General features: G+C 43.2%; 2 protein-coding genes across 6 annotated transcripts in view; one reads left to right on the top strand and one right to left on the bottom strand.

Moving 5' to 3' along the window:
• Positions 1-100: 100 nt before the first annotated feature.
• On the bottom strand, positions 101-8,060 carry JMJD4 (jumonji domain containing 4). Of its 3 annotated transcripts, XM_040591031.1 has the most exons (8): positions 7,770-7,904; positions 7,169-7,384; positions 6,792-6,878; positions 6,022-6,187; positions 4,758-4,883; positions 3,788-4,055; positions 2,961-3,107; positions 101-2,129 (listed from the first exon to the last, which is right to left on the bottom strand). In XM_040591031.1, the coding sequence occupies exons 2-8, from the start codon at positions 7,215-7,217 to the stop codon at positions 1,818-1,820; spliced, it is 1,155 nt and encodes a 384-aa protein (XP_040446965.1). In that variant the 5' UTR covers positions 7,218-7,384; positions 7,770-7,904; the 3' UTR covers positions 101-1,817. The 3 variants fall into 3 exon arrangements, with proteins under 3 accessions (XP_040446965.1, XP_040446964.1, XP_040446963.1); XM_040591030.1 differs by lacking the exon at positions 7,770-7,904 and adding an exon at positions 7,964-8,060 and having other exon boundaries at positions 6,792-7,384; XM_040591029.1 differs by having other exon boundaries at positions 6,792-7,384; positions 7,770-7,906.
• Positions 8,061-8,102: 42 nt separating this feature from the next.
• SNAP47 (synaptosome associated protein 47) overlaps positions 8,103-25,350 on the top strand; it is a 31,137-nt gene continuing 13,889 nt past the window's right edge. Inside the window, exons 1-3 of one of the 3 annotated variants that reach the window (XM_040591834.1) lie at positions 8,103-8,172; positions 16,384-16,933; positions 22,480-22,964. In XM_040591834.1, the coding sequence (XP_040447768.1) occupies positions 16,437-16,933; positions 22,480-22,964 (982 nt within the window). In that variant the 5' untranslated portion in view covers positions 8,103-8,172; positions 16,384-16,436. Of the gene's footprint in view, positions 8,173-8,408; positions 11,442-13,539; positions 14,198-16,383; positions 16,934-22,479; positions 22,965-25,350 lie in introns of those variants that run through there. The other 2 variants (XM_040591835.1, XM_040591833.1) reach the window with 2 other exon arrangements.

Raw genomic sequence — 25,350 nt, 5'->3', positions numbered from 1 at the left:
GGGTTCTTGGGGTAAAAGCCAGACTTGTACATTTGCTGGTTTCACACAGCAAAGCTACGCAGTTCCAGCTTCACAGGACACAAAATGAAAAGTACTGTTGTTCATCTAAGCAAACCCTTTATAAAATTGCAGTGTTTAAAGTGGTTGGTGTCAATACCAGTTGCACAGCATGCAGTGAGACTGCAGAATACAAGAGCAAAAACATGCTTTCCTACCAATAACAGTGATTGTCAGCTTTAAACCATTGTTCCACACCTCTATGAAATCGCACCTTATTCATACAAGGAAGAAAGCTCCAGCTGCCTGTCTTTGAGAATGTAAACAGCCACAAGTAACAGCTGTGAACTTTTAATTTCAGAGTTGCTTAAAACTGGCAGTTTTCCAGTCTAAAGAAACACTCTGCCAGAGGTTGAATCACTGAGATGTAGTCACAGCTATTAAAAAAAAAAAAAAGTAAAAAAAAAAAAGTCTGTTTTCTCCATACTGCATTCTTCCATGCTCTGGGTATTGATTTTAATTTCAGGTACCACTTCCTTCTCAAAATGCAAAACTTCTACTAGAAAACAAGACATGCAAAATGCATGCATGTACAAACTTCACAAGATTAGCTAGAAAACAATGTGACTTTTCAGCCTACTGAAGATTTCTACTATTGCACTTTCTAAACATATGGTTATTAGTTGCTCTCACTGGTCATCTGGTTGAAAGCTGAGGAAGTTCTTGAGCAATAGTTCAAGTGAGCCCCTAAAGGGGCAACTAAGGTAACAGTGTGCAGCCATTTGTGCTTCTAGGTTTTCTTGCCAACCAGTAAAAGCAAGAGGGGTACTTCACTGGAAATACTCTTTTAGCCCAAGGGTAGCATTCAGGTTGCAAATTGTGCTATGTAACCATGCAGTAGTGCCATCTGGTGTGTTAACAGCATGGCTTATTTAGGCGATAACACGAGGCTGCTTGCTAGCTTCCCTGATTAATCAAATCTCTGCTTGATAAAATACTGCGCCTTGAAATAGTGTGTAGAAACGTGAGAGTACATTCAAGTTCCTCCTTTTGAGCTGGGGTGGACCACACACTTAGTGGCAGATTTGCTATCTGCTCTCATTTGAAATTGGGACTTCAGCTTCCTAATTATTATGTTAAATTTAGTCCTGCAGGCCCTGAAGCAGTACAAAGGCTGACCCTACACCTGAGACTTTCAGCTTTAGAGAGATACCACTTTACAAGACACTAGTACAATCAGCTCTTCCATATCCAGGCTACAGCTGTTGAGCCTGCTCAGGCTTCAAGGGAAGCCAACTAGGGTCACCTGAAAAAAAAAAAAAAAAAGAAACAGAAAAGCTGAGCTGCACCTGGAAGCAGGACAGGTCTTAAAGTAATTTAGCTGTGACCAGACAAAAGAAGAGCTTAACTACTGGTGTCTGCAGTGCAGGTTTGCTTTCTGTATACAGTGCTCTCAGCAGAGGGAATATGGTGCAGACCGCTGCAGTCTGTGTTTTGCCCTGAGAGACCTAAGCTTGATCCACAGAGAATTTCTGTTCCCCTTCCCTGAATGCATACTCGCCAGCAGGGCTCATAACATAATACTAATATGACCTGGGTTTTTCCTTTATCTGAGATTTTTTTCCTGTCCAATTTCTCTAAGTTGACAGCATTTGAGTACCTAAAGTACTCAGTCTTGTTATGAATGTACTCTCTCCTCACCCTACATTAAGGCTCTTTGTGCTTAAACCGCAAGAGCTATTAAACAGGGAGGAGTCGGTCTTCTACAAACACCCACTTTGCAAAAGGTTCACTTTACAAAGAACTGAATAAATAGGAAGTTAGAGTAACGCTGTATCTATTGCTGCTTTCAAGTGGTGGAGCAATGCCTCCGGAGGTGGAGAGAGTGACGTCAGGTCTAGTTTCTTGAAATCTTCATTAGCACTCAATGATGTTAACACCTTCACAGTCCTCTTTAAATCAAACACTGCATGGAGCATGCCCAAGGTGGAAATGGCAGCTTTTGGAGCGTTCTTTGCCGAAGCTTCATCATCGAGGCCGTTTTCCAAGACAGAAATCCTGTTCTCTGCAATAACTTTGAGGAAGTTGTAGAACTCCTTGTAGTCTATACCCGTGCAAGACTTCATGATTAACTACGGGGGAAAAAAAACAGTACTGAAATGAAATCAACTCTCTCTTATTTACAGTAGGAATTACAAAGACATATTTTGTCAAGCTCGCAACTATTGAATTTAAGTAATCATGTTTAATCATACTTTTTGTAATGCTCCAATGGCACTAAAACTTTTTACCTTACTTGAAATGCCACTAGCCCCAAAAGCAACAGTCTGTTTCTTCTAAGTACTAAATGGCTGGGTTATTTGAAACTGTTTTTGAAGCATATCAACCTAACAGCAACCCAGCAGCCTCCAGAAATAAACTTCACATTTGTTTGATGCTTAACATTTTGGAAGCACACAAGATACAACACTGCTCCACATAGTTGCACATTGTGAAAGCATCACTTTGCAGACACAGAAATCTGCTGCCTTCACCTGAATTTTGCTTGTTTCAGATTCACCGTTTCTTCATCAATAGTCTGTGTGGGGTCTGTCTTGTCAGTTCTTCTGTTTACATGAAAAAGCATGTGTATTTTATAAAGGAGAATGTAAATACTACAGAAAGGATTGATCTTGCTGCTGGTAAGAGTTGAAGAAGAGCAGCTGAAGCATTAGCTTTTCAAACAACATCCTAACCTCAATATAGCTAATATACAGTGGTACAAACCTTTCCCTATCTTACTAAAGAAATATTTGACTTCCTGGAAAATTAAGTTGTTTCATAAGGAAGTAGGAACCAGTGACATATGATTTCCAAGTATGAGGTTAAGGACTTTGTCTCAGAGCTCTAATAAGGTGGGTGCAATGCATCCCTGAAATATATGATTTTCTAATAGACAGGCCATCAGCATCATGTTGTTATACCTGGCATTGTAGGTGCCAGTCATCCATAGGGTCTTTCCATTCATTGATTTCCCGCTGGACAGCTGCTAATTCATCCTGCAGGAAGCACCACATTATAGCCACATTGCAGCCATTCACCCAGTTGTGGTTGATGGAAATTGTATCCTCCTGAAGGAATAATTTAAATGGTTATTAGGCTCTACATAGGCTCTAACATCTTTGATGTTGCAAAATGTATGGGAAATGCTTCTTTGGCATCAATACCACCACTGTGCTGAAAGGCTGTTTCTTTCCGATGTCCCTGAACAACCAAATCTTGTTTCATTCTATAAACTGGTAAATGCCTCTAGTTCCTCTGAGCATACTTTTTAAGGGCACAAAGGTGGGAGGAAGGTGGTGGGGGAAACAAACAAGGTCATTAATTTTGGTTCGTAGTCATGAAGATCAATTTGTTAGCATTTTCCATTATTAAATTACAATTTACAGTTAGAAACTAAGATTAACAGCCTCACCATAAATCTGCCTCACCTAGTATCCTATTTCTCAGTGACTAGTAGCATCTAATGACACAAAGCATAAGAAAAGAGGCTGCAGGCAGCCTCTTCAGTTGTATACTGTCCTAGCTTCTAGTGGTCATCTAGGAGCTTATGAGTTCAGGCTTGCTTTTAGCCATCATCTTGAGCGGCCACTGATACACCTTTCCTCCATGAATGTCTCTAAACTTTCTGCAGCTCAGTTACACTTCTGGCATCCACAACATGCTGTAGCAATAAAGGTTTGATCAGATTCAAGCCTGCTGCCTGATTATCTCTTAAGTGTGAAGAAAAGCATGGTAGCAGTTATCTTACCAGATTGTAAACTTGGTGATGCCATCCACTGGGGATGAAGACTATCTCCCCTGCTTCCTGCACAATTTCAACAGGGGGTTGACTTTGGTTGTAGCGAGGGTAAACACTCCTGTCCTGAAGACTAGGAGCAGTCACGTCAAAGGGCAAGTTGCCATGGTGGTCCTTCAGATACTCCTCCTGTCCGGCGGGGTACAACAGCCATTTCTTTCTCCCACATATATTGGCTGACCAGCTATAGGAACGGAAGACATCAGCATGGAATGGAGTCCTGTGGGGCAAATCAGACAAATAAAGACAACACCTAAAAGCTGTAAGATGAATTAAAGTGTCTGAGAATCAGACATACACACAGAAATCAACCTTTACTACGCAATCCTGATCCCAAACTGTCATCCTCTTCACTTAATTTTGATTGTTTCACAGATTAAAAGGCCACTATATCTACATAGTACTGCAGTGTTTCGTATCTTCTGTGCTTCTCCATCAGCTAGTTTTGAATCTGTCCCAGAAATACCTCAATGTCAGGCAATTCTGTGATGCGAACTGATGAGAATCCCACAAATGCAACTCCATCACCAACGCTGGACTTGAATTTTCACCCGCAAAATACTTAACGAACTCATCAGCGCCCCTCCAAGGCTTCTGTTGACTCTGCAACTCACAAGCTGCTGGGAGTTGCTGCTCTAAAACCTTATATAAACTAGCTGACAATTTTTACAGAGGTTGTGTGCACAAATCAGGGCTTTTTGAAGGGCAAAAGCACTTTAGCTCACTGCATAAGGACAGCTCACATCCAGAACCAAATGAGCTGCTCAAGAAACAAGACTGGCTGAGTTCAGGTACATCGCTATACAGTACAGCTGCACTGTCTCGGCAGCATGATGTCATCTGGAAGGACAATGTGCTAATCCCTGTAATATTAATCTTAAAAAAAGAACATGTGAGAATGACAGAAACCACACTGTCTTACCATGACCCTTTAGGTCCCATGTAGACAAACCGGTAATCATCCACAGCTACAGCATCCCAGTATTCATTCAGCCAGTCAGATGAGAAATACACAGGGGTTGTATAAACATCTTGCTCGGGAAAAGCTCTTAAAAAGATAATGTGTTGGAAATGGGTCTGAGAAAAACGCAACATTGCTCCTTCTACCTCAGTTTCCAAAACCCAGATGCAAAGATCAAACAGGTATCTAGCAGGCCATTAATACTTAGCTGCCATCTCCTTTATATCATTGACAACCCTGAACTGTACAAAAAATACATGCAACAGTGCTTTTCTGTCTCCCAGGAAAGCTGTGAAGGTTAACTGCTGTTTAGGAGACTTTTTCTAATTATGGTAAAGAGAGTTCCTAATAAACACATTCTCTTCAGTTGAGATGCCTGCAAGACTGGTTGTCCAACTGGATGACAGCTTGCGGGTGTGAGGGTTAGGAGGGAAGCCAAGCTGTGAGATTTTGACAAGTGTGTAGCCTCCCGCTGGATATGTTGCAGCCTCACATGGGAAAGGGGCATGTGCAGAGTTTCTGTAGCAAGCCATAGCACTGGTGTCTGGGAAAGCAGACAAACAGGGCGACAGAGACTGACAAATTTTCTCTACTGTTAAGTCACTGGCACACTCAAAAATGAAAACAAGAGCTGATCACAAGAAAGTTAGATTAAGAGCAGGATAAGTTTAAGGAAGAAGATTTGAGTGAAAAAACATAACAAGTCCTACACAGACGGGGGAACAGACAATGCATCCACCTCACAAGCAGCAGGCTGGAGACGGAAAGCCAGAACAAGGTGAAGAGAACTTTAACAACCAGGAAGGTTAACAGAAAAAAAAAGGTTAATAAATGACTAACTCACACATGCTTACTGAATTACATGTAATTAGAAATGTCCCTCTTCTTTTTAAGAAGTAAGGTTTGCACTGCAGCAGTCAAACAAAAGCCAAATGTTCTGGCCACAGGGCTTCCACAGGGACAACATACAGTCATTTAAAATGTGGATGAAAAGCAAAGCACCCAAGAATGTCAGCCTCTTCGGGAAACAATGACCTGTTTGAGGATCTCCTCGTGTGAAGTACCCCAAGAATAATGCAGTATAAGACTGATATTTTGGTGGGCAGGTGCTAACAAACAGCACTGGTGGCATTTAAAGGCTCACGCATTAGAAGCTGAGCATTATGGTTCCGCAGCAGCTCTTTGCTGTGCGTGGCATGCAGGGGTTTCCACAGTGCTCTCTTACCTGCTCAGGTGCCAGTCCTTCAGATAAAGGCAGCCTCGGGATGAACGATAGCCATTTTTAATGTACTCTTTCCAGTACTTGATATACTCCTTAAAGGGAAGCTGCTCCTTCGGGTTAGAATTGTATTCCTTGACATCACAGTTGGCAACAGGTACTACAGCCTCTCCTGAAATACAAACTCTTTGAGCCCATGCAGGGACAGAATAACTGATGCAGAGACTGAACTCCCTTAACCTTATCCGCTGCAGCAGCCTCTAACATCTGGGCCCTATAGTGCTAAGTACAGTAAAAACACATAAAGAAAGATCCCTAATCCAGCTCTCACTCGAACACCATCACTAGGCAAACATGGTTCAGACCAGAAGTTAGTTATTTAATGTAACTTGATTTTTTTCTCTTAAACTACATTAGGAGTAGGGTATTGATTCCTATTAAATGTACTAATATTTTACAGCCTGAAGAGACACTTCACTGTAACTACAGAACACTTTATTCTTGTCTGGGGAAAGCATCAGGCTGCTCATTTGGTTAACATTAAGCAGGTAAATAAATTGGTAGAATTACAGAATGCTTTTTATTTTACTTCATTGTAGGAATAAATTTGAGATTGGCATCTGCAAATCATATACTGTAAGTATAGAAAATGAACATATTCCCTTAGAAAAAAGTCTGGATAATTGCTTAGTTTTGTCTAGTGATTCTATTCTTAACATTTAAAAAAAGCTTTAGCACACACCTTTTATAGAAGGTATTAAAATGCCGTGACTTACCAAACTTCTGCAGGAGATGATCAAAGTTAGGCTTTCCATCCCAAGTAACCCAATTTCTCCTGCTGCCCCAGTCTTCAGTGAATTTAGCTGAGAAAATACAGGGATGGTTGGGAATCAAGTAATCTCGGAAAAAGTCCGAGTAAGTGAATGATTCTACTTTTTCAATAAAGTCAACGTGTCCTCCGGGGAGGCAGAATGCACCCTGAGATGAACTGTTGTAGTCACGAAAAAAGGCAGTGGAACAGGCGAATGTTGCCCTGTCCATGCAGGCTGGATACCCTTCCTGGCTTAGCCAAGACAGCCTTGAGCAGATGCTATGCTACAGCAAAAAGAACTACTTTGAAATTGACTTGAGTCTCTAAACCATGAAAACTCACAGGAAAATATAAATGACCAGAGGTAAAACAAGAAGTCACGTAGAGGCATCCCACCACGTTGGCCTAGTTAGGATCTTCCATAGTTTATAGCTTAATGCCGGTGGGATATCTGACAACGGTCACCCCACGGATGGTGAAGATGATGCTTTTCCCTCGTCACCTTCTTGTCAGGGTGACCACACTCTCTGGGGATGACTAGTAAAGGCTGGTTCCTTCCTAAAACAGCAGAAACATTAATTTCAGTGGTATATCCTTGCTAAATGACTTAGTTGCAGGGGTGGAGGGAAGGAAATGCCCCCAGTACTTGGGGCCCTGGGAGACCACCGCAGCCCTGCACCTGTACTGGGGCTCACCCCTTTGTCAGAAGATACAAGCTCTGGCTCCCTCCGCCTTCCCCAGACCTTTCTCTATGGGTCAGACAGCCATTACAGGTTAAAAACCCCCAAACAACCCAAACAAAAAAGATAAACAATAGTGAATAGAAGGGACGTATCTGGGAAGGCGGGGTGGGTGGTTGAGGGACAAGAGCACAGGGCAGGAGGCCCTTAGACTAACGGGGCCGCACACCCTGCAGGGACGGGCTTCAGGAGAGGAGACGCACCGTGAGCAAAGGGGAGCCCATGGTGCTCAGGGAGGGGAAAGCGGCCGCCATTAGGCCGCTCCCCCCTCACGGTGCTCTAAGGGGGGACCCGGACGCCACAGGCCGTCGCACACGCCATCCCCGCGTCGAGCTCCCGCTCCACCCGCGCGGCCGCGGCCCGCAGAAGCTGAGAGCAGCGGCGGGAGGATACTCACCCCCGCGGGGCAGGCCCCCGGGGCGAGCGGCGGTCACGGAGGCAGCGGGGTGCCGCGCCGCTCCCGGAACCCCAGCGCTGGGCTGGCGGGTCCCGGGGGAGCGAGAAGGGGAGAGCACAAAGCGCGGCTCAGCCAGCAGCAGCGGGCGGCGGGCGCAGGCGCAGAGCGGCGGTGTGGGGGTGGCCGCCGGGCTGGCTGCGCTGCGGGAGGTGGGTGTGAGGCCGGGGCGCGAAGGGGGCGGGCTGGAGGAAAGGGGGGGATCGGGGGGAGGGTGGTGGGGTGTGTTTGGCCGAGACTGGGGGAAAGGTTGGTGGTATCTGGGTCGGGAAGGGCGGTTGGGCCTGAGCTTGAGAGGAGGATGAAGAGGGAGAGGTTGGGGATCGGCCTCTGGGAGGGAGGGGGGTCTGGCTTGGGGCGGAGGGCCGTTATGGGTTTGTAGCCGGGAGAAGGAGAGGCCGCAGTGAGGAGGGAGGGGTCTGGCCTGGGGGAAGCTGTGGGGGTTTGCCCCGGAGCTGTGGCAGAGAGGGGGATGCCGGTTGTGGTGCAGCCGGGCCTAGCAGTGAAGGAGAGAAGAGTGTTTCGGTGACTGACCTGCGACTGTCCCGAGCAGGCCTAGGGAAGCACCTCCCCTGGTACTGGGAAAAGGACAGAGACTGAGGAAGGATCTGGTGTAACTTGTGACTGTGTTGAGTTTGGGGTGAGGAGGAGGAAGTCTGCCTTTGTGCTCAGAAGAAGGAAGAGAAAATGATGGAACGTTTTAGGGAGGGGGAAACTTTAGCTTGGGGTGAGGAGACAGTGCATCTGGGGGATGGCATTGGGGAAGGAGAAGGGAGCGAGTTGTGGGAGGAAAGGAGGAGGGCAGGGGAGGGTTCACCCCTGAAGTGGGGCAGGGCAGCCTTGAAAGGCAGGGGGGCAAAGTTTGGAAAGTGCAGATGTGTCTGTGTTTTGCGTTACAGAGGTTGAGACAGGGTTAAGGCTGAAAGGAAGGCTGATGAGGTTTAACCTGGGCACTGTAGGAGCTAGTGTGGGTTAAAGGATGGGAATGGAGGCAACCCCATACTGAAGTGTGTTTGGGAGAGGTTGGTGGGACTTTGGTAGCTTTGTATCAGAAATGAAGTGGAATCAGAATTTTTTTTTTCCATAGAAGGATGGAAACATGTTGATGTGGAGAAGCCCCTCAGTCTAGAGCCATTCTTTAGTGGGCATCTGTTGGCCTTGAGGAGAGGGGAGCTGAATTTCTGTGTGCTGTAGTAGAGAGGTGCTGTGTGCCTTTGCCTGCTGCACCTGTTGGAGGGTCAACCCTGAAAACTTCATGTCATGTAGTGTCCTTTGGAGCATCGTAGAATTAGAAACCTGGTGGAACTGCATCTTAGAGCTTTACTTAAAAAAGAGGGGAGAGTCACCTGATAAGCCTTATAAACATTTATTATGAGGGCTGGTTTTTTATTTATTATGTTGAGCTCACAGGAGTGTTAAACGCATAATTTGCCAGATGGTAGCTTTAGAAATGACCCTGTGGAAACCTCAGCTGTAAAGGAGGAGAAAAAGTAAACACACACCAACATGTTAGAAACATGTGCAGAAATGTTCTGGAGATGATTACCAAGGGCAGATGGGAAGAACCTGTGACTAAGTTTTGAAGGCTCTGAGTTAGACACATTGCAAAGGGACAGTGTTCTGCTTATGAGTTTACAGCACTGCCTCCCGGTGTTATGTAGCATTCCCTTGCACCTGGGGTAGTTAGTAATGCTTACATTGCATTGAATGATCTCAAAGCACTTCACAAGAGAAGGTGAGTCACCTTCTTTTTATAGAAGCAGGGACAGGGTTATGTGTTAGCTAAAGAATGCATACAATGTGGTGATGCTGCCGGAAATATAATCCACATCGCTTTGCGGCTAATCCTCGTTCTGGTCTGTGCTGCTGTGTGTAGCTCTCTATAGTACTGCACTCGGTTTGGGGGGCAGATGTGTCAAAAAGACAAACTGTTTGATAAGGAAAAGAGGTGATTTACGCGGTGTGGATAAAGTTTTGATGTTGCGGAGCCTGTGTTGGGAGAGACTGCGTGTGTCTTCTGGTCTGTAGACAAATGTGTGTTTCTTTACAAAAATGAAGAAATTTATTGTGAAATTATTCAAGTGTCCTCTTCCACCGCATACAGAGAAGGGGTTGAAGTACTGTAATCCTCTCAAGTATATAAACCTATCCCTGACTGTATTTACAAGTAATTGAAAATGATTAGGTTTCGAGGGTTTTTTGTTTTTTGGTTTTTTTTCCCTGCCAACCTAGTCCTTTTCATGGTATCTTAAAGGACTGACTTGCATCTGTTTATTGTCTTTTGTTTGTTTGTTTGTTTTGGGTTTGTTTGGTTTTTTTTTTCTGGGTGGAAGTACTGGAATGATATGTTTTACTGCAGGTAAGTTTTTTTCAGTGTGTTTTACAGAATGATGAATATTCCATGTCTTGTTATACAGGGAACTTCTAGCCATGTTTTAGGAGGAATAGAATGGGAGTGGCATAATGCTGAACTTCCAATTGGTGGGGTCAAAACAGTCATGGCAGGAGGAGAGAGATCCTGAATTTTGAGTAATAGTTCCTTGTAGGAAATAAGCTGTGTAAGCGGCAGAAGGCCTTTAGCTCAGCTTTTCTGAAATGTGATTGTCAAAACTTTAGGAAATATTGGGGGTGGTGGTGGTGGAAATCCTTCCATTTTCAAAGACCGTAGTGGAGCTGTTTGATCCTTAGCGTCAAGTTCACTGTCTACATCACAGATGAAGTTGGTATATTTAATGTTGCTTTTTGTTTCACATGAGGTGTTCTCCATGTAGGTGCTGTATAAGCTAACGAGAGAGAACCAGAGTCAAGATTCTGTTGTATAAAAGGCAAAGGGCTGCCCATAGATGAGACAAAGAAGTTCCTTTAATATTAACTCAAAGACAATAGAGTTGCAAAAGTAATAGGATGATGGTTTTTAGCTGCTCTGAAACCATAATCACAGGTTAATATGCATTAGAGAAGTATATGACACAATGTATGTCATAGGTGAAATACACATTTAATGCTTTTTTCCAGCTAACCTCACATGATTGTGAGCGTTTCTTCTTTTGTTTAAGACTGGTAAAATCACTCGTGTTTAAATCCAACGCTTTGAAGTCTTGTGTTAAATAATGTATGCTGTTGAATGTTCATAAATAGTAGCTATGTCCTGTGCCACTGATGACTGTTTTCATTGTTGAATAAAATCAGTCTTGGTTATCCTTATGTACATCTGTTTTTCTGGTTTACATTTCTTCTCTGTGAGAGAGAAGAAAAAAAAAAAAAGTCGCGGAGGTCTGATGCTGATGAAAACATCTTTACATTGGAGAAAAACGTGCTGGTACAATGAATGGATTTAATTGCCAAATAGGTTTTTGCTTGGAAGTTCTGGCCTCAGGCACAGAAAGGAGCTGACTATCAGGCAAAGCCTTGAAGTGCTCAGGTGAGTCAAAGGTCATAAGACCCAAGGCGTGTACACTTATATATACACAGGTCAAGTGACAGCTTCGTTTCTTCTCCCAGACTGAGAGGACTTGCTTTACTCTTAGATCCAGGCTTAAAGATACATTCTCTATTGTTTTTCCTTTTGGTAACAGGCATAGTAGGATTTTAGCTTTAGCTTCAGCTTTTTTTACCTGCTCTTTTGGACTTTGAAGAGAAACAAAAACTCAGGAAAAAAATTCTGCCTACGGATGGACAGCTCTGTAAAGGCAGCGGCCCCCAAAAGGCTGCCTAAGAGCTCTACATCTACAGATAGAGGTAAGGAGCTTGAGTTAGGGTTTAGGAGGATATTTTTTTTTATGGCACAATTGTGAGACTGCATCAGCTGTTAATATTTTCACAGCCTTAATGGTAGAGAGCATGCATGAGAGAAAAATGCTATCTTGATATGGGGAGCAGGTGGTGGTTATATAGAGTTTGTGGAACTTAGCATGTCAAAGTGTGCCCTAGGCTGAGATTATACAAAATTTTAAGGCTTATTTTCTTGCTTACAATTTCCTCTTGCCTCCCTAGTATGGTTGTGCCTGGTTGAAGGTAGCTGTTGCTGTTAGTGAGGTCTAGGAGTTGTTTTTCAGATGACGTTATGTTCTGCAGTGCCTGTCCCAGTAGTGGGTGTTGAGAAACCTGCACTTGGTTCCAGGTTTCCCTTGTGATCTTCTGCTAGGTGTATAATCTTTCAGTGTTTAGGTTTCATCAATATTGAGATACATTACTTATAAAATAACATCTCAGGGCAACAGCTTGTTGTGAGCAGCTTGCTGATATTTATGAGATTTTTTAGAAAGTAGTGTAAGTACCAAAGAGTTTCAAAGGTTGGGGAAGGGGATGTCAGATACTTTGTATGGGCTGGGGTCTGAATGTGACATAGTGTTTTGATAAATTGGGAGACTCCTGATTCATATTTTTTTTTTTTTTTTTTTTTCCTCCTGGCTCTGATGGGAGCTTTTTCAGTAAATGTCATTTGTGTCCACAGTATGTTCACCCTATGAGAAGCTTGAGGGTGTAATATGGGATGTTTAGTTTTGTTTATCATCTGCTTGCTATGCTATTGTATTTACTTCATATCTAGGCAGTGTCAAACAGTTAAACTTAGTTTTGATTTGTAATTTGTAAATCTTGATTGATAAAGCTATAACTTGATTTAGTTTCAACTGTCCTTTATTTCAGCACTGGTGTAATTTATGTTGTTGTTTAAACTGAAGTAGTTGTCAGTTACAGTAACAAAAAGTTACCATTAAGGGCACATAGGTGTTTATCCACATTAGAAACATTATCCACTTAAAGTAGCTGGTAAAAGCCCCTGTTCTGCTGATTGTTTTTTTGCAGTCACATTTCACTGATGGTTAAAAACTGCTTTTCTTTTCCCTGTGACAGAAAGAAAATAAACTTTTAATAGAAATTACAATAATTGGCTACACACAAAGCCCAGTCAGGCTGGGAAGAAAAACCAAACAATTATTTCCATCAGATCTGTCTGATCTAACCTTGCTGTGTTAGAGGAACTACCTTCTTTTTCTAGATGGAGGAATTGAGGCCAGAGCTTTTAGCTTTTCTCCAAATTATGAAATTATGTAGCAAACAATTGAGAAAGAAACACTGTTTGTAGAACTTGTCATTGTTTTGTTGACTGTAGCTAATAATTTAAATCAGATTTCTGTGGGCTTTTCTCCCCTCTTTTTGGCTCATAGTACAGTGTGAAGTTGTCTCTCTAGGACTGCAGTTTTATTAGGCCAAAACAGATTAAGAATTTTCACTTTAAACTCCAGCAGCTTTGTAAGCTTACGGCTTATTTTTCCATTTGCATCACTAAAATTCATAATGCCATGGAAATAAGGTATGAAGACCAAAGTAAAGATTTTTGTGGAATACGACATACCATGAGTAGTCTTTATCTTGATAATGCTGAAGTTTTGAATATTTAATAAAAGATGTAATTGGAACTGGACTCGGAGCACTTTAATTAACGGATATTAATGATGCAGCAGCCTGAACATGCTAGAAGGTCTTCAATATGTGCTATAGGAATTTACATCAGTGATACCTGAAGAAGGACTACTACCTTTTTTTTTATTTCATTAGGATTCCTAGACATTTCCTTAAGGGGAACAGAATCATACTGAAGTCAAAAAGTGTAATTAGTCTCAGTGTCAGCCTAATTGGGGATTCTGTAGTGGAGATCTAACTCTGCATTTATTGCACCATACAAGTAGCAGAAGACCTTGAGATAATGTTATGGTACTAATCTATAAATTACGCTATGATACATGAAAGGCTTTGAGAAGATAATGAATATGTGAGTAATTAAATCACCATTACATAATGGATGTTCACAAAGTAGTTGCTGAACGTAATTAGTCTTCAGTGTTCGTGCTGAGAACTAGTGTTGTGAAGGAGATGTTACAGGAAACAGTCTGACCCTTGGGTTCAAGAAGCCTCTTCAGAAGCATGGAGAGGTGCCACTTGAGATACATTTCATTAATTTACAGTTCCAAATTTGTCCTTGTTTTGGTGTAAGCAAGTCAGGCCTGAGGCATATGACAGCGCTCTGTTTTCTTGTCGGGATTCCAGATACCAGTGAGCAAGTTTTATAGGATTAGTATTATGTCATCAAATAGCATCACGGGCTCCCAGGAAAACATGGCATGTCAGAGAGGTGCAATGAAATCATCATAGCCCTGGACACTGTGTCCCTCTGTGGTGAGTGAACAGAGTCAGTTCTGCCGGCTCTCTTAAGCTCTGCTGATTCTGCTGCTGCTTGTTCCACTGTCATGTGTGGAGCTGCTGTGCATACTGGGCCAGCAACGTATCTTCCAATACCAATGTGGCATGTTTTTCATCTTAACTTCCACTTGGGTCAGTCAGGGTTTTCCCAGCAACACTGCTAAGTTGTTCCCATTCTTCCCAAACTTCTATTTCCAAACCTCTGTGATAGTAACTGAGTAATAATAAATCTTTCAAAGAACAAATGCTACAGGTTTGGAGCATTTACTTTGCCTATGATGTTCTACCAGAAGTTCTGGTATGTGCTTGAGTTTTGTGATTTTGGCTTCATGATTCTTGAGTACATGGATTTCACGAATGGATCACTCGGTGGATAAGGAACTGGCTGAGTGGTCACACTCAGAGTTGCAGTCGATGACTCTATGTCCAAGTGGAGACCAGTGAGGAGTGGCGTTCCTCAGGGGTCCGTACTGGGACCAATGATGTTTAACATCTTTGTCGGTGTCGTGGTCAGTGGGATCGAGCACACCCTCAGCAAGTTTGCTGATGACACCAATTTGTGTGGCACAGTCGGTGCTCTGGAGGGAAGGGATGCCATGCAGACAGGCTGGAGAGGTGGGCCTGTGTGAACCTCATGAAGTTCAGCAAGGCCAAGTGCAAGGTCCTGCATGTGGGCTGGGGCAGCCCCCAGTATCAACACTGGCTGGGCAGAGAATGGGTTGGGAGCAGCCCTGAGGAGAGGGACTGGGGGTGGTGGTGGGCGAGAAGCTGGACGTGACCCGGCCACGTGCGCTCGCAGCCCAGAAAGCCCCCCGTGCCCTGGGCTGCATCCCCAGCAGCGTGGCCGGCGGGGCGAGGGAGGGGGCTCTGCCCCTCTGCCCCGCTCTGCTGAGACCCCCCTGCAGCGCCGCCTCCAGCTCCGGGGCCCCCAGCATAAGGAGGGCACGGACCTGTTGGAGCGGGGCCAGAGGAGGCCACGGAGATGGCCAGAGGGCTGGAGCCCCTCTGCTGTGCAGCGGGGCTGGGAGCGCTGGGGCTGTTCAGCCCGGAGAAGGGAAGGCTCCTGGAGAGCCTGGAGCACCTTCCAGCACCCAAAGGGGCCGGCGAGGAAGCTGGGGAGGGGCTTTTCCCAAGGGCCTGCAGCGCCAGGACAAGGGGGAACGGCTTTGCGCTGAGAGAGGGCAGATGGAGATCAGAGCTGAGGGAGAAATCCTTCCCTGTGAGGGCGGCGAGGCGCCGGCACGGGCTGCCCAGAGCAGCTGTGGGTGCCCCAGCCCTGGCAGTGCCCAAGGCCAGGCTGGACGGGGCTGGGAGCCACCGGGGCTGGGGGAAGGGGGCCCTGTGCGTGGCAGGGGTGGGACTGGGGGGTCTTTAAGGGCCCTTCCAACCCAAACTAGTCTATGATTCCATGTGTTGGATAGACAGTGTGTGTTCTTAACATATCTGGATGTCCAGATATCAGAGTGGAAGGTGAAAGACCAGTTATTTATTGTGATTGTTGTAGATATCTATTGATGAGCTTGCGTTTTGGTATATTCTGGATTTTCTTCAATATCTGTTGGTCTGTGGGGAGCTGTTTCTGATGATGTGGTGGGGAATGGAAAGTATTTTACATGATCGCTTTCCAGTAAAAAAGGGTCTGTGGAAGACTCAGAAAAGTTTTTTGATACTCTATTTTTTTGCTAGGTTCCCCTCCACCCAAAAATATGAACATATAGACTAATCTAATTATAAAGCATCTCCCCTGTCCAAAAAAGCATAGCAGTTATTAAATCCAGGGCATTAATGCAGTAGTCATTTGAAGTTTCTGTTGTTGTAGATCCTGTGCTGAAACATCATGAGAACATTATAAAAAGGAGAGGCAGTGCTGTTACGGAGTGGGTGATAATATTGACAGTCCTGTTCAGAAAGGGTGAACTATTCTGAAAGAAATATTTGGGTGATTGGAAATGGTTACCAAATTTTGTGATTGGAGATGGTTACCAAATTTTGTAAGCCATCTGCAGCTATTTCCAAATCTATCTTGGATATGGACCTAAAAGGTTACAGTGAAAGTATTGGAAACCAGCGGGGGATGGGATAATTATTTATGAGTGTGTTTTAAGATCAGCTTTTATATGCTGCTAAGGATTCTTGCTTTTTTTCTTGCTCTTCTATTCTAGTTTCTCCTGGCTTTGGGGGTGTTGGTCTTGAAGAGGATCTGAAAGACGAGCTGATGAACGAAGACATACGTATCCATAGTTGGCCTTGTTCTTACTACTCGGACACCAGCAAACAATGGGTCTCTGGCAGACTCACACTGACTCCTGTTGCAATCAAATTTACAGCTGACAAGACTGGGGAGCTTTTGGTCAACTTCCATCTTTCTAGTATCGATGAGATCAAGAAGGAATCTTCAAATTTAATCTTCAGCTCCCTTACCATCTTAGAAAAGAACACCAAGCACTGGTTCAGTTCTCTGCAACCCAACAGGAATGTGGTCTTCAACATCCTTGAGCACTTCTGGAGGGAGCAGTTGCTGTCAAGCCAAGGTGCAGGAGCAGAAGCAGCAGCTTTGCAGTCAACAAAGGGAAAAGAACTGATCGGGTTATTGACTGGCTCACAGAAACAACTGGAGGACACAGCAAAAGTGCTGCATTACCAGGGCGAGCAGTTTGATAACATCATGAGAGGGCTCAACAAGATCGAAGGGGATATGGATGTAGCAGACAGGTACAGTACTGTAGCATCCTCTGAGCTAAGCAGTGGTTGTGGGATTGTATTATTCATGCCTGAAATTTATGGGGCGGATCCACAGAGGTCTTCAGGAAACTAAACTTTGACTGAGTGAAAGTTTAAGCCTGTTATGGTCTTTTGTGGATCTAGTTCTTGTTATAATACTTTTCTGTACTTCTGTCATCCCTTCTGTGTAACATTTTTTTTTCACCCTGGTGAAGTTCTTTGTGTATATATCTATCCTCTTTCATTCAAATAACTTATCAAGCCCTTAGGAGTTTTAACCACAGTTGGCAGAATTGGTAGAGGTCTCCAAAATACTAACAACCTATAAGGTTTGAGAGAACAGGCAACAAATTAGGGAAAAGAGATGCAAGTTAATGTTCCCACTGAAGGAAAAGGCATGACATTCACATTTTTATTTTATGTCCTAGAATATGCCTAAGTGTGAAATACTGGAAGATGACTTTGATCAGTGTTGCCAGCCCTAGCCCAGCCTGTTTTGCTGTATCACAGCAAACACAACCACAGTTCTGCTATTCTAGTTCTTTTCAAATGAAATGTTGAATATGGCAGGTAGGCTGCTGACTTGGAGATGGTTTCCCAGAGTTATCAGGAGACAGCTGCCAGTTAATCATTAGTTCAAGTAGATTGTACTCTCTGTGCATGAAAGTTAGCTCTTGAGGCAGCTTTTTGCACACAGTGTGTGTAGTTCAGGGTTTTATATTTGTCCATTCCTTCACAAGAACTTACTTCCCAGCCACACACAGCAGTGAGGATTGAGTCTGTGGTCCAGATGTAGTCAAGGAAATGACTGTAGAAATAGTATTTCCGTATTTGTGCTATAAAACCACACTGCTTTTAACCTTACACAGCATACTCCCTGCCTTTAGGTGTAGGTGGAATAAATCCATTTTGAGGAAAAAAATGAGCAGTGTGGAGCAGCACTGAACTGCTGAGCTCTGTCTGCAGAGTGTGGTGGTGCAAGAACTGAAGAGGCAGTACTAGGCTATTTGTAGTAATCTCAGTCAGGCACTTAAGCCAGTATATTCAAAAAAATTAGCCACCACATGCTGGCTTTAGGCAACTGTAATAAGAAATTTGGAACACATTTGAGATATTGCTTAACTTAAGCTGTTGCAGAATTTGATGTGAATAGTAAATAGTTGGTGTCTTAACCAGAATGTTATGACTTTACTATTTAATGATTAACATTCAAAGAGAGTCTTTCTATGCTATTTTGGATAATGCAGGTTGGGTTCGATAGCAGTCCAAAATAGACAGTAAAGTTAAGACTAGTATCGTAGTGTTTGAGGATATATAGCTATGAGTGTCTTCATAGAAGCTCTGACACCTGCATTAAGAAACAAGCACGATAAAGTTCAAACTAGTTGTTTTTGGAAGAAGCATCTGTTTTTAGATGGATATTGTGTCTAAAAGAAAGTGTTGATTTCACAGTGATTCTGGTGATATTCTCCATACCCTTTAATGAAAAGCCAAGATAACTGAAAGCTTCAGCAATAGCTTTTAAAGTTCTGTAGCAATAAACAATGAGTAGGAAAATAAATACCTGCTCATTGTTTTTGGAAGAGAGTTTTGTTTTGGGTTAAGATGCACTGGGAGGTATTATTTGTCTTCATGAATCTGAAAAGCTAGATGCTTTGATTTTGAAAATGGAAAAATAAAGCAAGGCATTGACAAAATGTTAGCTGAGATTCTGTTTTATCTACAGTATGAAGAGTTTGGCCAGCTTGCTGGCTAGCTAAAATGCACCCCAGAAGCCATTAGCGTAACTTTTAATTGCACTGTGCTTTTTGAGGAGTTCTAACACTTGCTTTCCTAGCATAGTTTGTGTGTGTGCAGTTGTTTCTTTTTTTTTTTTTTTTTTGCTGATAATGGTGCTTTCTCCCCCTGCCCAAAGTCTTCTCTTGAACTAGTGACATCTTTCTTCATGTCCTTAACCAATGTACAGAATGGTGAAGGCTGTGATTGAAGCTCATTTAATTGTTACACATTAGGTAATTCAGACTATTAACATAGGTAAATATGCTAATGTCTATTAAGACTCTTTTACTCTTACTTTCTTTAGAAACTTGATGAGAAGTAACTATGTGGATAATACCGTGCAGACCCTTTTTGCATGTATAGATTTTGTGCAAAAGGAAACTTTGGTAACAAACTTTTGTGTATGCGAATTCGAGGTTATATGAGTGACACCAGTTTGGTGGTGGTGTCTTTCATAAAGAGAACCAGGCCCCTTTATCTACTTTCATACGTTCAAAACTTTGATTATCTTTCCTGTATGTGTGGGCTTTTTTGGATTATTAATTCTGTTCTTGTGTATGCCTGGACATACAGCTGCTTTCAGTGGACCCGCATGCAGATAAGCAGAGCTGAGTCTGATGTGCTAGCAGATGTTCAAAGACTAAAAATAAACAGAAAGCCAGATTTGCTGGTTCCTTTTTAATATATTACTACTAGAGGACAAGGTACTGTGGTTGAAAATTTTCGTTTGTATATACAGACTGGTCATACAGTTTGTTGATACAGAGGGGTGACTCCTCCATAGAACACTGGAGAGGTTGGCTGGAGCCTTTGTTAGGGCTGTGCAGCACAAAAATCTTGACTGTAAATCAGACATCACACAGCCAGGATATCAGTCCCTGGGGGAAGAGGGGAGGAGACGGGTGAAGGGATAAAGTGATAAAAAAATTAAGGCTCAAAGCTATCCAGAATAAGTCACCACAATGTAAACGGAGGTTTAGACTTGTCACATTGCAGCTGCTTTTCAGTAAGTGTATGCACATTCTTTTCTCACAGTGAATGTGATGAAGCGAACCCATATTGCAGTAGGAATGTAATGACTTTTCATAGGTTAAGACACAGACGTAAGCTGTCGTTGCCCTGAAGTACCTTGTAACTCTTCCGTACACCAAGAGAACAGAAAATGTGCTTTGCCTTCCTTAGAAATGGGATCAGGTCATTTGTTCCTGTTTAGTTACAGCAGATAGGTTAGAGCGTGGCTTTTAATTTAGAAGATGGTGTGTGCTAGCGGAGCGTAGGGCTTTTTCAGTTGTTCTCTGTGTTGAACTTAAGTTGAACCTCATAGTTTCAGAATTCAGCCCTAAATCTATGATACTGTGCCATGTCAAATTCTGTTATTGTAGGACTTTCTGTTACATCTCCTTTGGTCTGTCTGTTGGGTTTTTTTGGTGGTTTTTTTTTTTCTTTCCCCCCTTTTTTTTAAAGGCATGTCATAGCATTTTCAGAGGGCAGCAGGGAGCTCCAGAACCATTACTCATGTTGCATGCTATCTACGGAAATATCTGATGTTCCTGCTTTAGTTGAAAATGGATTCTTGGAACAATTCATTCTGCCTCTGCTACCCATGAATTCAGTGGTTGACTCCCAATATGCTTTTTCTGCTTTTCCTAGCAGATGAATTTCTTTAAATAGGTCTGTTTTGAAGCTGGTGCAGAACTTTAATGGGTAGTAAACAAAGTGTCTTCAGTTAGAACTTCCTCCTTCAGATTAGACTTTGCCTGCAGCCAAATTAAACAGGATCTTAAACTTGCAAAGTCTTCTGTAGACGCACTTTGATTCTCTCATGGAAAATAAATCATTACAAAAAGTATCTTGAGAGCAGCACTGCTGTGATGCATATTTTATCAGGCGGTACCTTTCTAAAGTAAACTTAAAAGCAAATTAAATCAAGCTGGCTCTCCAAAATAGCAATGAAGCAGTAATTCTTTGTATTTTGGTTTGGTAAGGCATGCATCTTTGGGATTTAAGTCACTAAATACAAAAAAATTTTGTAACTTCAGAAGCATCTGCTACAACTAGCATGCCAGTGGCACATGCCTAATCTCTGGATAGTCTGTAAGGTATTTGAGGCGGCAGAGGGGGGGAACCAATTCTGATCTGGGTTGAACTTCTTACAGCTTTTTTTTATGTTGGTTGAGACTTAACCTCTTCCCTTCCAATAGTTAATTGAGGATCCATTGGTGCCTCCAAAGATGACTTTTCTGTTCTGCTCAGTGACTGATGGGTGGGCTGAGAAATTTCCATTTAAAATATCCTGATCAGGCTGGTCGTGTGCAGGCTGAGATGCTGTGAGGTTTGTGAGATGCTTGCAGTCAGCATGCTGCTGTTTTCCAGTGAGGACTGGGCAGGGTTGTTTGAGCAGTGGATGTTTGATCAGAGGGTTGATTTGCCTCTTCCTGGGCCTCCCTGCAACTGGGAGTGAGCTGCTTTGGCTCAGGTGAGGTGGGCACCAGAGGCTGCTGGTGAGTGAGAGAGGAGGTGGCTGGTTGCACAGTGGAAGGGAGAGTGGGATGTGAAATTACTGTTGGCTGTGCAGGGAGATATAGTTTGTCCCAAAAGCTCTTGCCAGCCACTGAGGCTGAGTCATCCTGAAATACAGGATAGCAGGATGGGTTTGGGTGATGGGCAGGGGATGAGAAGAGAGTGGGAGAAGCAGAGCGTAATAGGTGTTGGCTGCAGCTCTGCCTTTAACTCCTTTCTAGACTTGGAGATGGATGCTAACAGGCAGCATAGCATGTGGAAAATAAAACCGAAACTACCACTGTTCTTCTCATTCCTTTTTTTTTGTGTGTGTGTAAATAGTGGTGAGGCTTAGATGCAAAGAAATCTGTGGTCATCATCCTTTCTTGGGAGAGGACCCCAGAAAGGGGGAATGGGCTAAGCCGTTAGAAAATACAACAGGAGGATTGTGTCCTCCATGTCATTGATTCCTCCTAACAGTGTGTTACATCTTTCTTGCCTGCAGCTGATAGACCTAGGTACCTGTTAGGTGTATCTTACTTCTTGCTTAGAAATAAAGGGCTTGACTCCCTGTGTTATATCTGGCTATATAGCAGTCGTCTTTGGGAGCAGTTCCTTAATTCCTCCATAAATTAAGACCAGTTACCTTTAAGCTAAGGCACCAGTTTGCCAGCAAGGGGGCCTGTCTCCTTCGGGATCTGCACCAACACTGATGGAGAGGCAGATGCTGGATGACAGTTGGACAGTCGCTGCTGGGCTTTTCAGCCTCCATCTTGCGCTCATAGTGGTTTTACTGGCAATGGGGATTTGGGATTGGGGGCAAAGCAGAAGGTGGCATCCGACTATGAGGCTGAGGTATAAAGTAGCAGAAAAAGGCAGTGGTGGTGATGGCCAAGTGTAGAAGCATTGAGGTAAAAGGCAGTGTTAGCTGAAGAACATATGGGTGTAAATTGGCCTGAATAAATCCAGTTGGAAGTTGAATCTCTTACATCAGAACAGTGATGTTCTGGGACCACTTTCCAATGTGTTAGCAAATGAAGAATAGCTGTTTTTTAGAACGGGTGGATCCTGTTAAGCTCTGAATAGGTTTGAGGATGGATCCTGTTAAGCTGTGAATAGGTTTGAGGAGCTAAATATCAGAGGGCTGGAGTCAGTATTAGGAAATCTTTGTGTCTGTGGTAATTTGCTTTGAACTGGTGGGGGTAGCATGACCCTCCTACTGGCTTTCACTCTTCTAACACTGTCTTGTTCTCTCCTAGGTTGTTGACTGAGCTCGAATCTCCTTCTTTGTGGTCGTTTAGCAGCAAGCTCTGGAAGGCGCTCTTGGAAATCAAGCCAAAGGAAACTGCCACAGTTTCCGATTCGAAGAACCAGGAAGAAATCTTAATTAGAATTCCAGTTATTATCACCCACAGAACAGACTCAAATGTCAAGCCAGGAAAACTCACGCTCTTTGCTTCTGGCCTGGAAATCAGTGACTGCAATTCTCAGGTCATTCACAGATTTGAATCAAAGGATGTCGATGATATCAGAGTTCATACGCCATATGAAATCAGTGTCCGACAGAGATTTATTGGGAAGCCTGACACCTCTTACCGGCTCTTGTCAGCAAAAATGCCAGAAGCAATCCCCATCTTGGAGATGCAGTTTAGCAAGAAGATGCAGTTTTTAGAAGATGCCCTAGGGATTGTTGGTGCCCAGAAGTCTCCTCAGGTAGATTTGGGGACCTCCGTCTGGCAAGCAGGTATGTGACAGGCAAAGCAATCTGTCTGTAAGCAATAACACTAGCACCAAAAGTTTCCAAGTGGTTTTCAAACTCAGAACAGTGTAGGATATTTACAAGCAGATTCTCTCCTCAGTGCCCCAATGGCGAGACCATGCTGATGATAGAATGCAAGAAAGAACTGGTAGGTGACTTCAGACCCTCTTGCTAAGAGGGAGAAATGACAGAAGTGTGTGGCCCTGTTTTAGTCTAGTTGGATTTACTTTCTCCCAACTACATTAGCAAAACTTGTGACTGTAGAAGCTGAAGCTGAGTGTCCCTCAGGAGCCTGACAGCTGAAACATGCCAAGCCCTCTTTAACATTGTGCTCTCAGCTGGTGTTGTCACTACCTCCACACCACTTTTTGAAAGGATTAGCTTAATCTGAGTTTCAGCTACTGGCCTGTGCTTTAACTACAGTGTAATTCTTTTTCTGGTGGTCACCAATTCAGTATTGCTCCTGTCTGTGGGGAAGGGTCATTAGAAAGCCATTCTTCTCTCCTGACTGCATGCTTCAGAGACCTCTGTAATTCCTGTTTTTCCTTTGTCAGTTCACAGCTGGAAGCATATCTATATTAAACCTGTTGTTAACTGTAGAAAGTTTCAAACAAATTTCAAGTCTGGCAAGTTTTTAAATGGTAAATGGGATAAACATCATGTTAATTTTCATATCTTAGAAAATAGAATTTTATCATTTGAGATGTTCACGTGTTTGGATTTAGGAGATTGTAGGTCTTAGATCAGGTGAATGCATAGTTTAATTGTTATAAGAAAACACAGCAGAGACTGACACCCTTTTCACAACAACAAGAATGACATTCCTTATTATTGTTACTACTACTGAAATTCCAGAGGGTTAGTTTTCTTCCTTTTTTGTAATCCAACTCTGGATTCGTTTTGAAAGCTGATGATTTTTTTGTCTGTTAGGAATTTATTTCTATAACATAACTGAATCCTCTTTTTCTTCCTAGTTGTTAGTGACAAAAGAACAAATCTGTGGATGGATTTGTGGCCAGTATATGAAAAACAAATAGAAAGATGATACAATAAAACAATAGATAAACCTATTTCTGTGTACCAGGCTAAAACTGGACTTCAGCAGGGAGGATAATGTCCTCTTGTTGAGGAGTCGTCAAGGGCCATAGCTTGGAAAAGCTTGTTAATTTTTAAGGAAGTAAGTCTTGGGCATCTGGCACCAAAATGTCAGCACAACAACTCAGAGGAAAAACAACCTGCTGGTTTCTTAAGCACTGAGTTATTCCAGCAAATTGGTGTTCAGTTCCTGATGGTCTTAAGGCTGGTTACATAAAATAATTGGTTATACAGCCCTACTGTGCTTAATTTCCTACTGCTTTGCTCTGTTTGCATCTGAGTCAGTGAGTCAAGGATATTGCTCTCCTACCCCCACCTGCATTTTGACTGTTTAATTTGGAAATGTCAGTAAAGAAAACTGGAGGTTATGGAAATCCTGACTTCTCCAGCTCCACCAAACCCCTTGTTTGTTCCTTCCCCGGGGTCTGTCACCGCCTGCCTTCAGTCACGAGATGGCAGTCACGGACTGCGCTGCGACCTCTGCGGTTTTTCCATGGCTGCTCACATGGTGGAAATACTGATTTTTAGTTTTTTCTTTCCCTCCCACCCCCTCCTAAAAGCTGAGGGGGGGGGGGGGGGGGGGGGGGGGAAGTCTGTGTTATGCATGCCTGCCTCTGTGTACACATAAAATATGTGTCTCTTTTCAGATAGCGAATGTTGATTCAGAGACTTATAAGAGAAATATCCTTGCAGCAGAGGTACCTCTGTCTCTCCAAAGTGGCTGGTAACATTCTTTGCCCTCAGTGGTGCAGCTCAGAGATGTGAATATTTCCACAACTGTCATAGTCTCATCTGGATCCTTTCTGTTTATCCTACTTCTGCCTTAAAGTAGTGCATCTTGCACATTTGTATAAGTAAATACGAAAAACTTTGTCTTTCCTAAGAGTTTTGGCTTGATTCCACCTAGGAGAGGAATTTGTGAAGAGCTTTATGCACATCAGATTATCTGAAAGTATTTTAGCTGCTTTGCGTGTCTTTTCTGACTATGCTTTTTTGGATCAAGCTGCACGGGTGTTTAAATGCTCAGGACAGAGCAGCAAGGTTTGTTTTGTAACAGAGGTGGTTCTGTGCTGGATCAAGCTAGTACTTCCCTAGCCAATAACATCCTCAGTAATGGTTGATAACAGCTACCCAGGATTAAAAAGTGCAAAAAATCCTATAGTGCATCTGCAATATAACAATCTAGGGTAGTGCTGTCTCAGTCCTATAGCTGAAGACTGGCATTCACATTTTCTTACCCTTTGGAGATTGCTGAATTTTTCCTGCTTACCCCCTG

The sequence above is a fragment of the Falco naumanni genome, chromosome 4, assembly GCF_017639655.2.
Source record: "Falco naumanni isolate bFalNau1 chromosome 4, bFalNau1.pat, whole genome shotgun sequence".
NCBI lineage: Eukaryota > Metazoa > Chordata > Aves > Falconiformes > Falconidae > Falco > Falco naumanni.
Note: the sequence above shows the minus strand (reverse complement) of the source record. Positions and strands in the feature narration are given on the sequence as shown.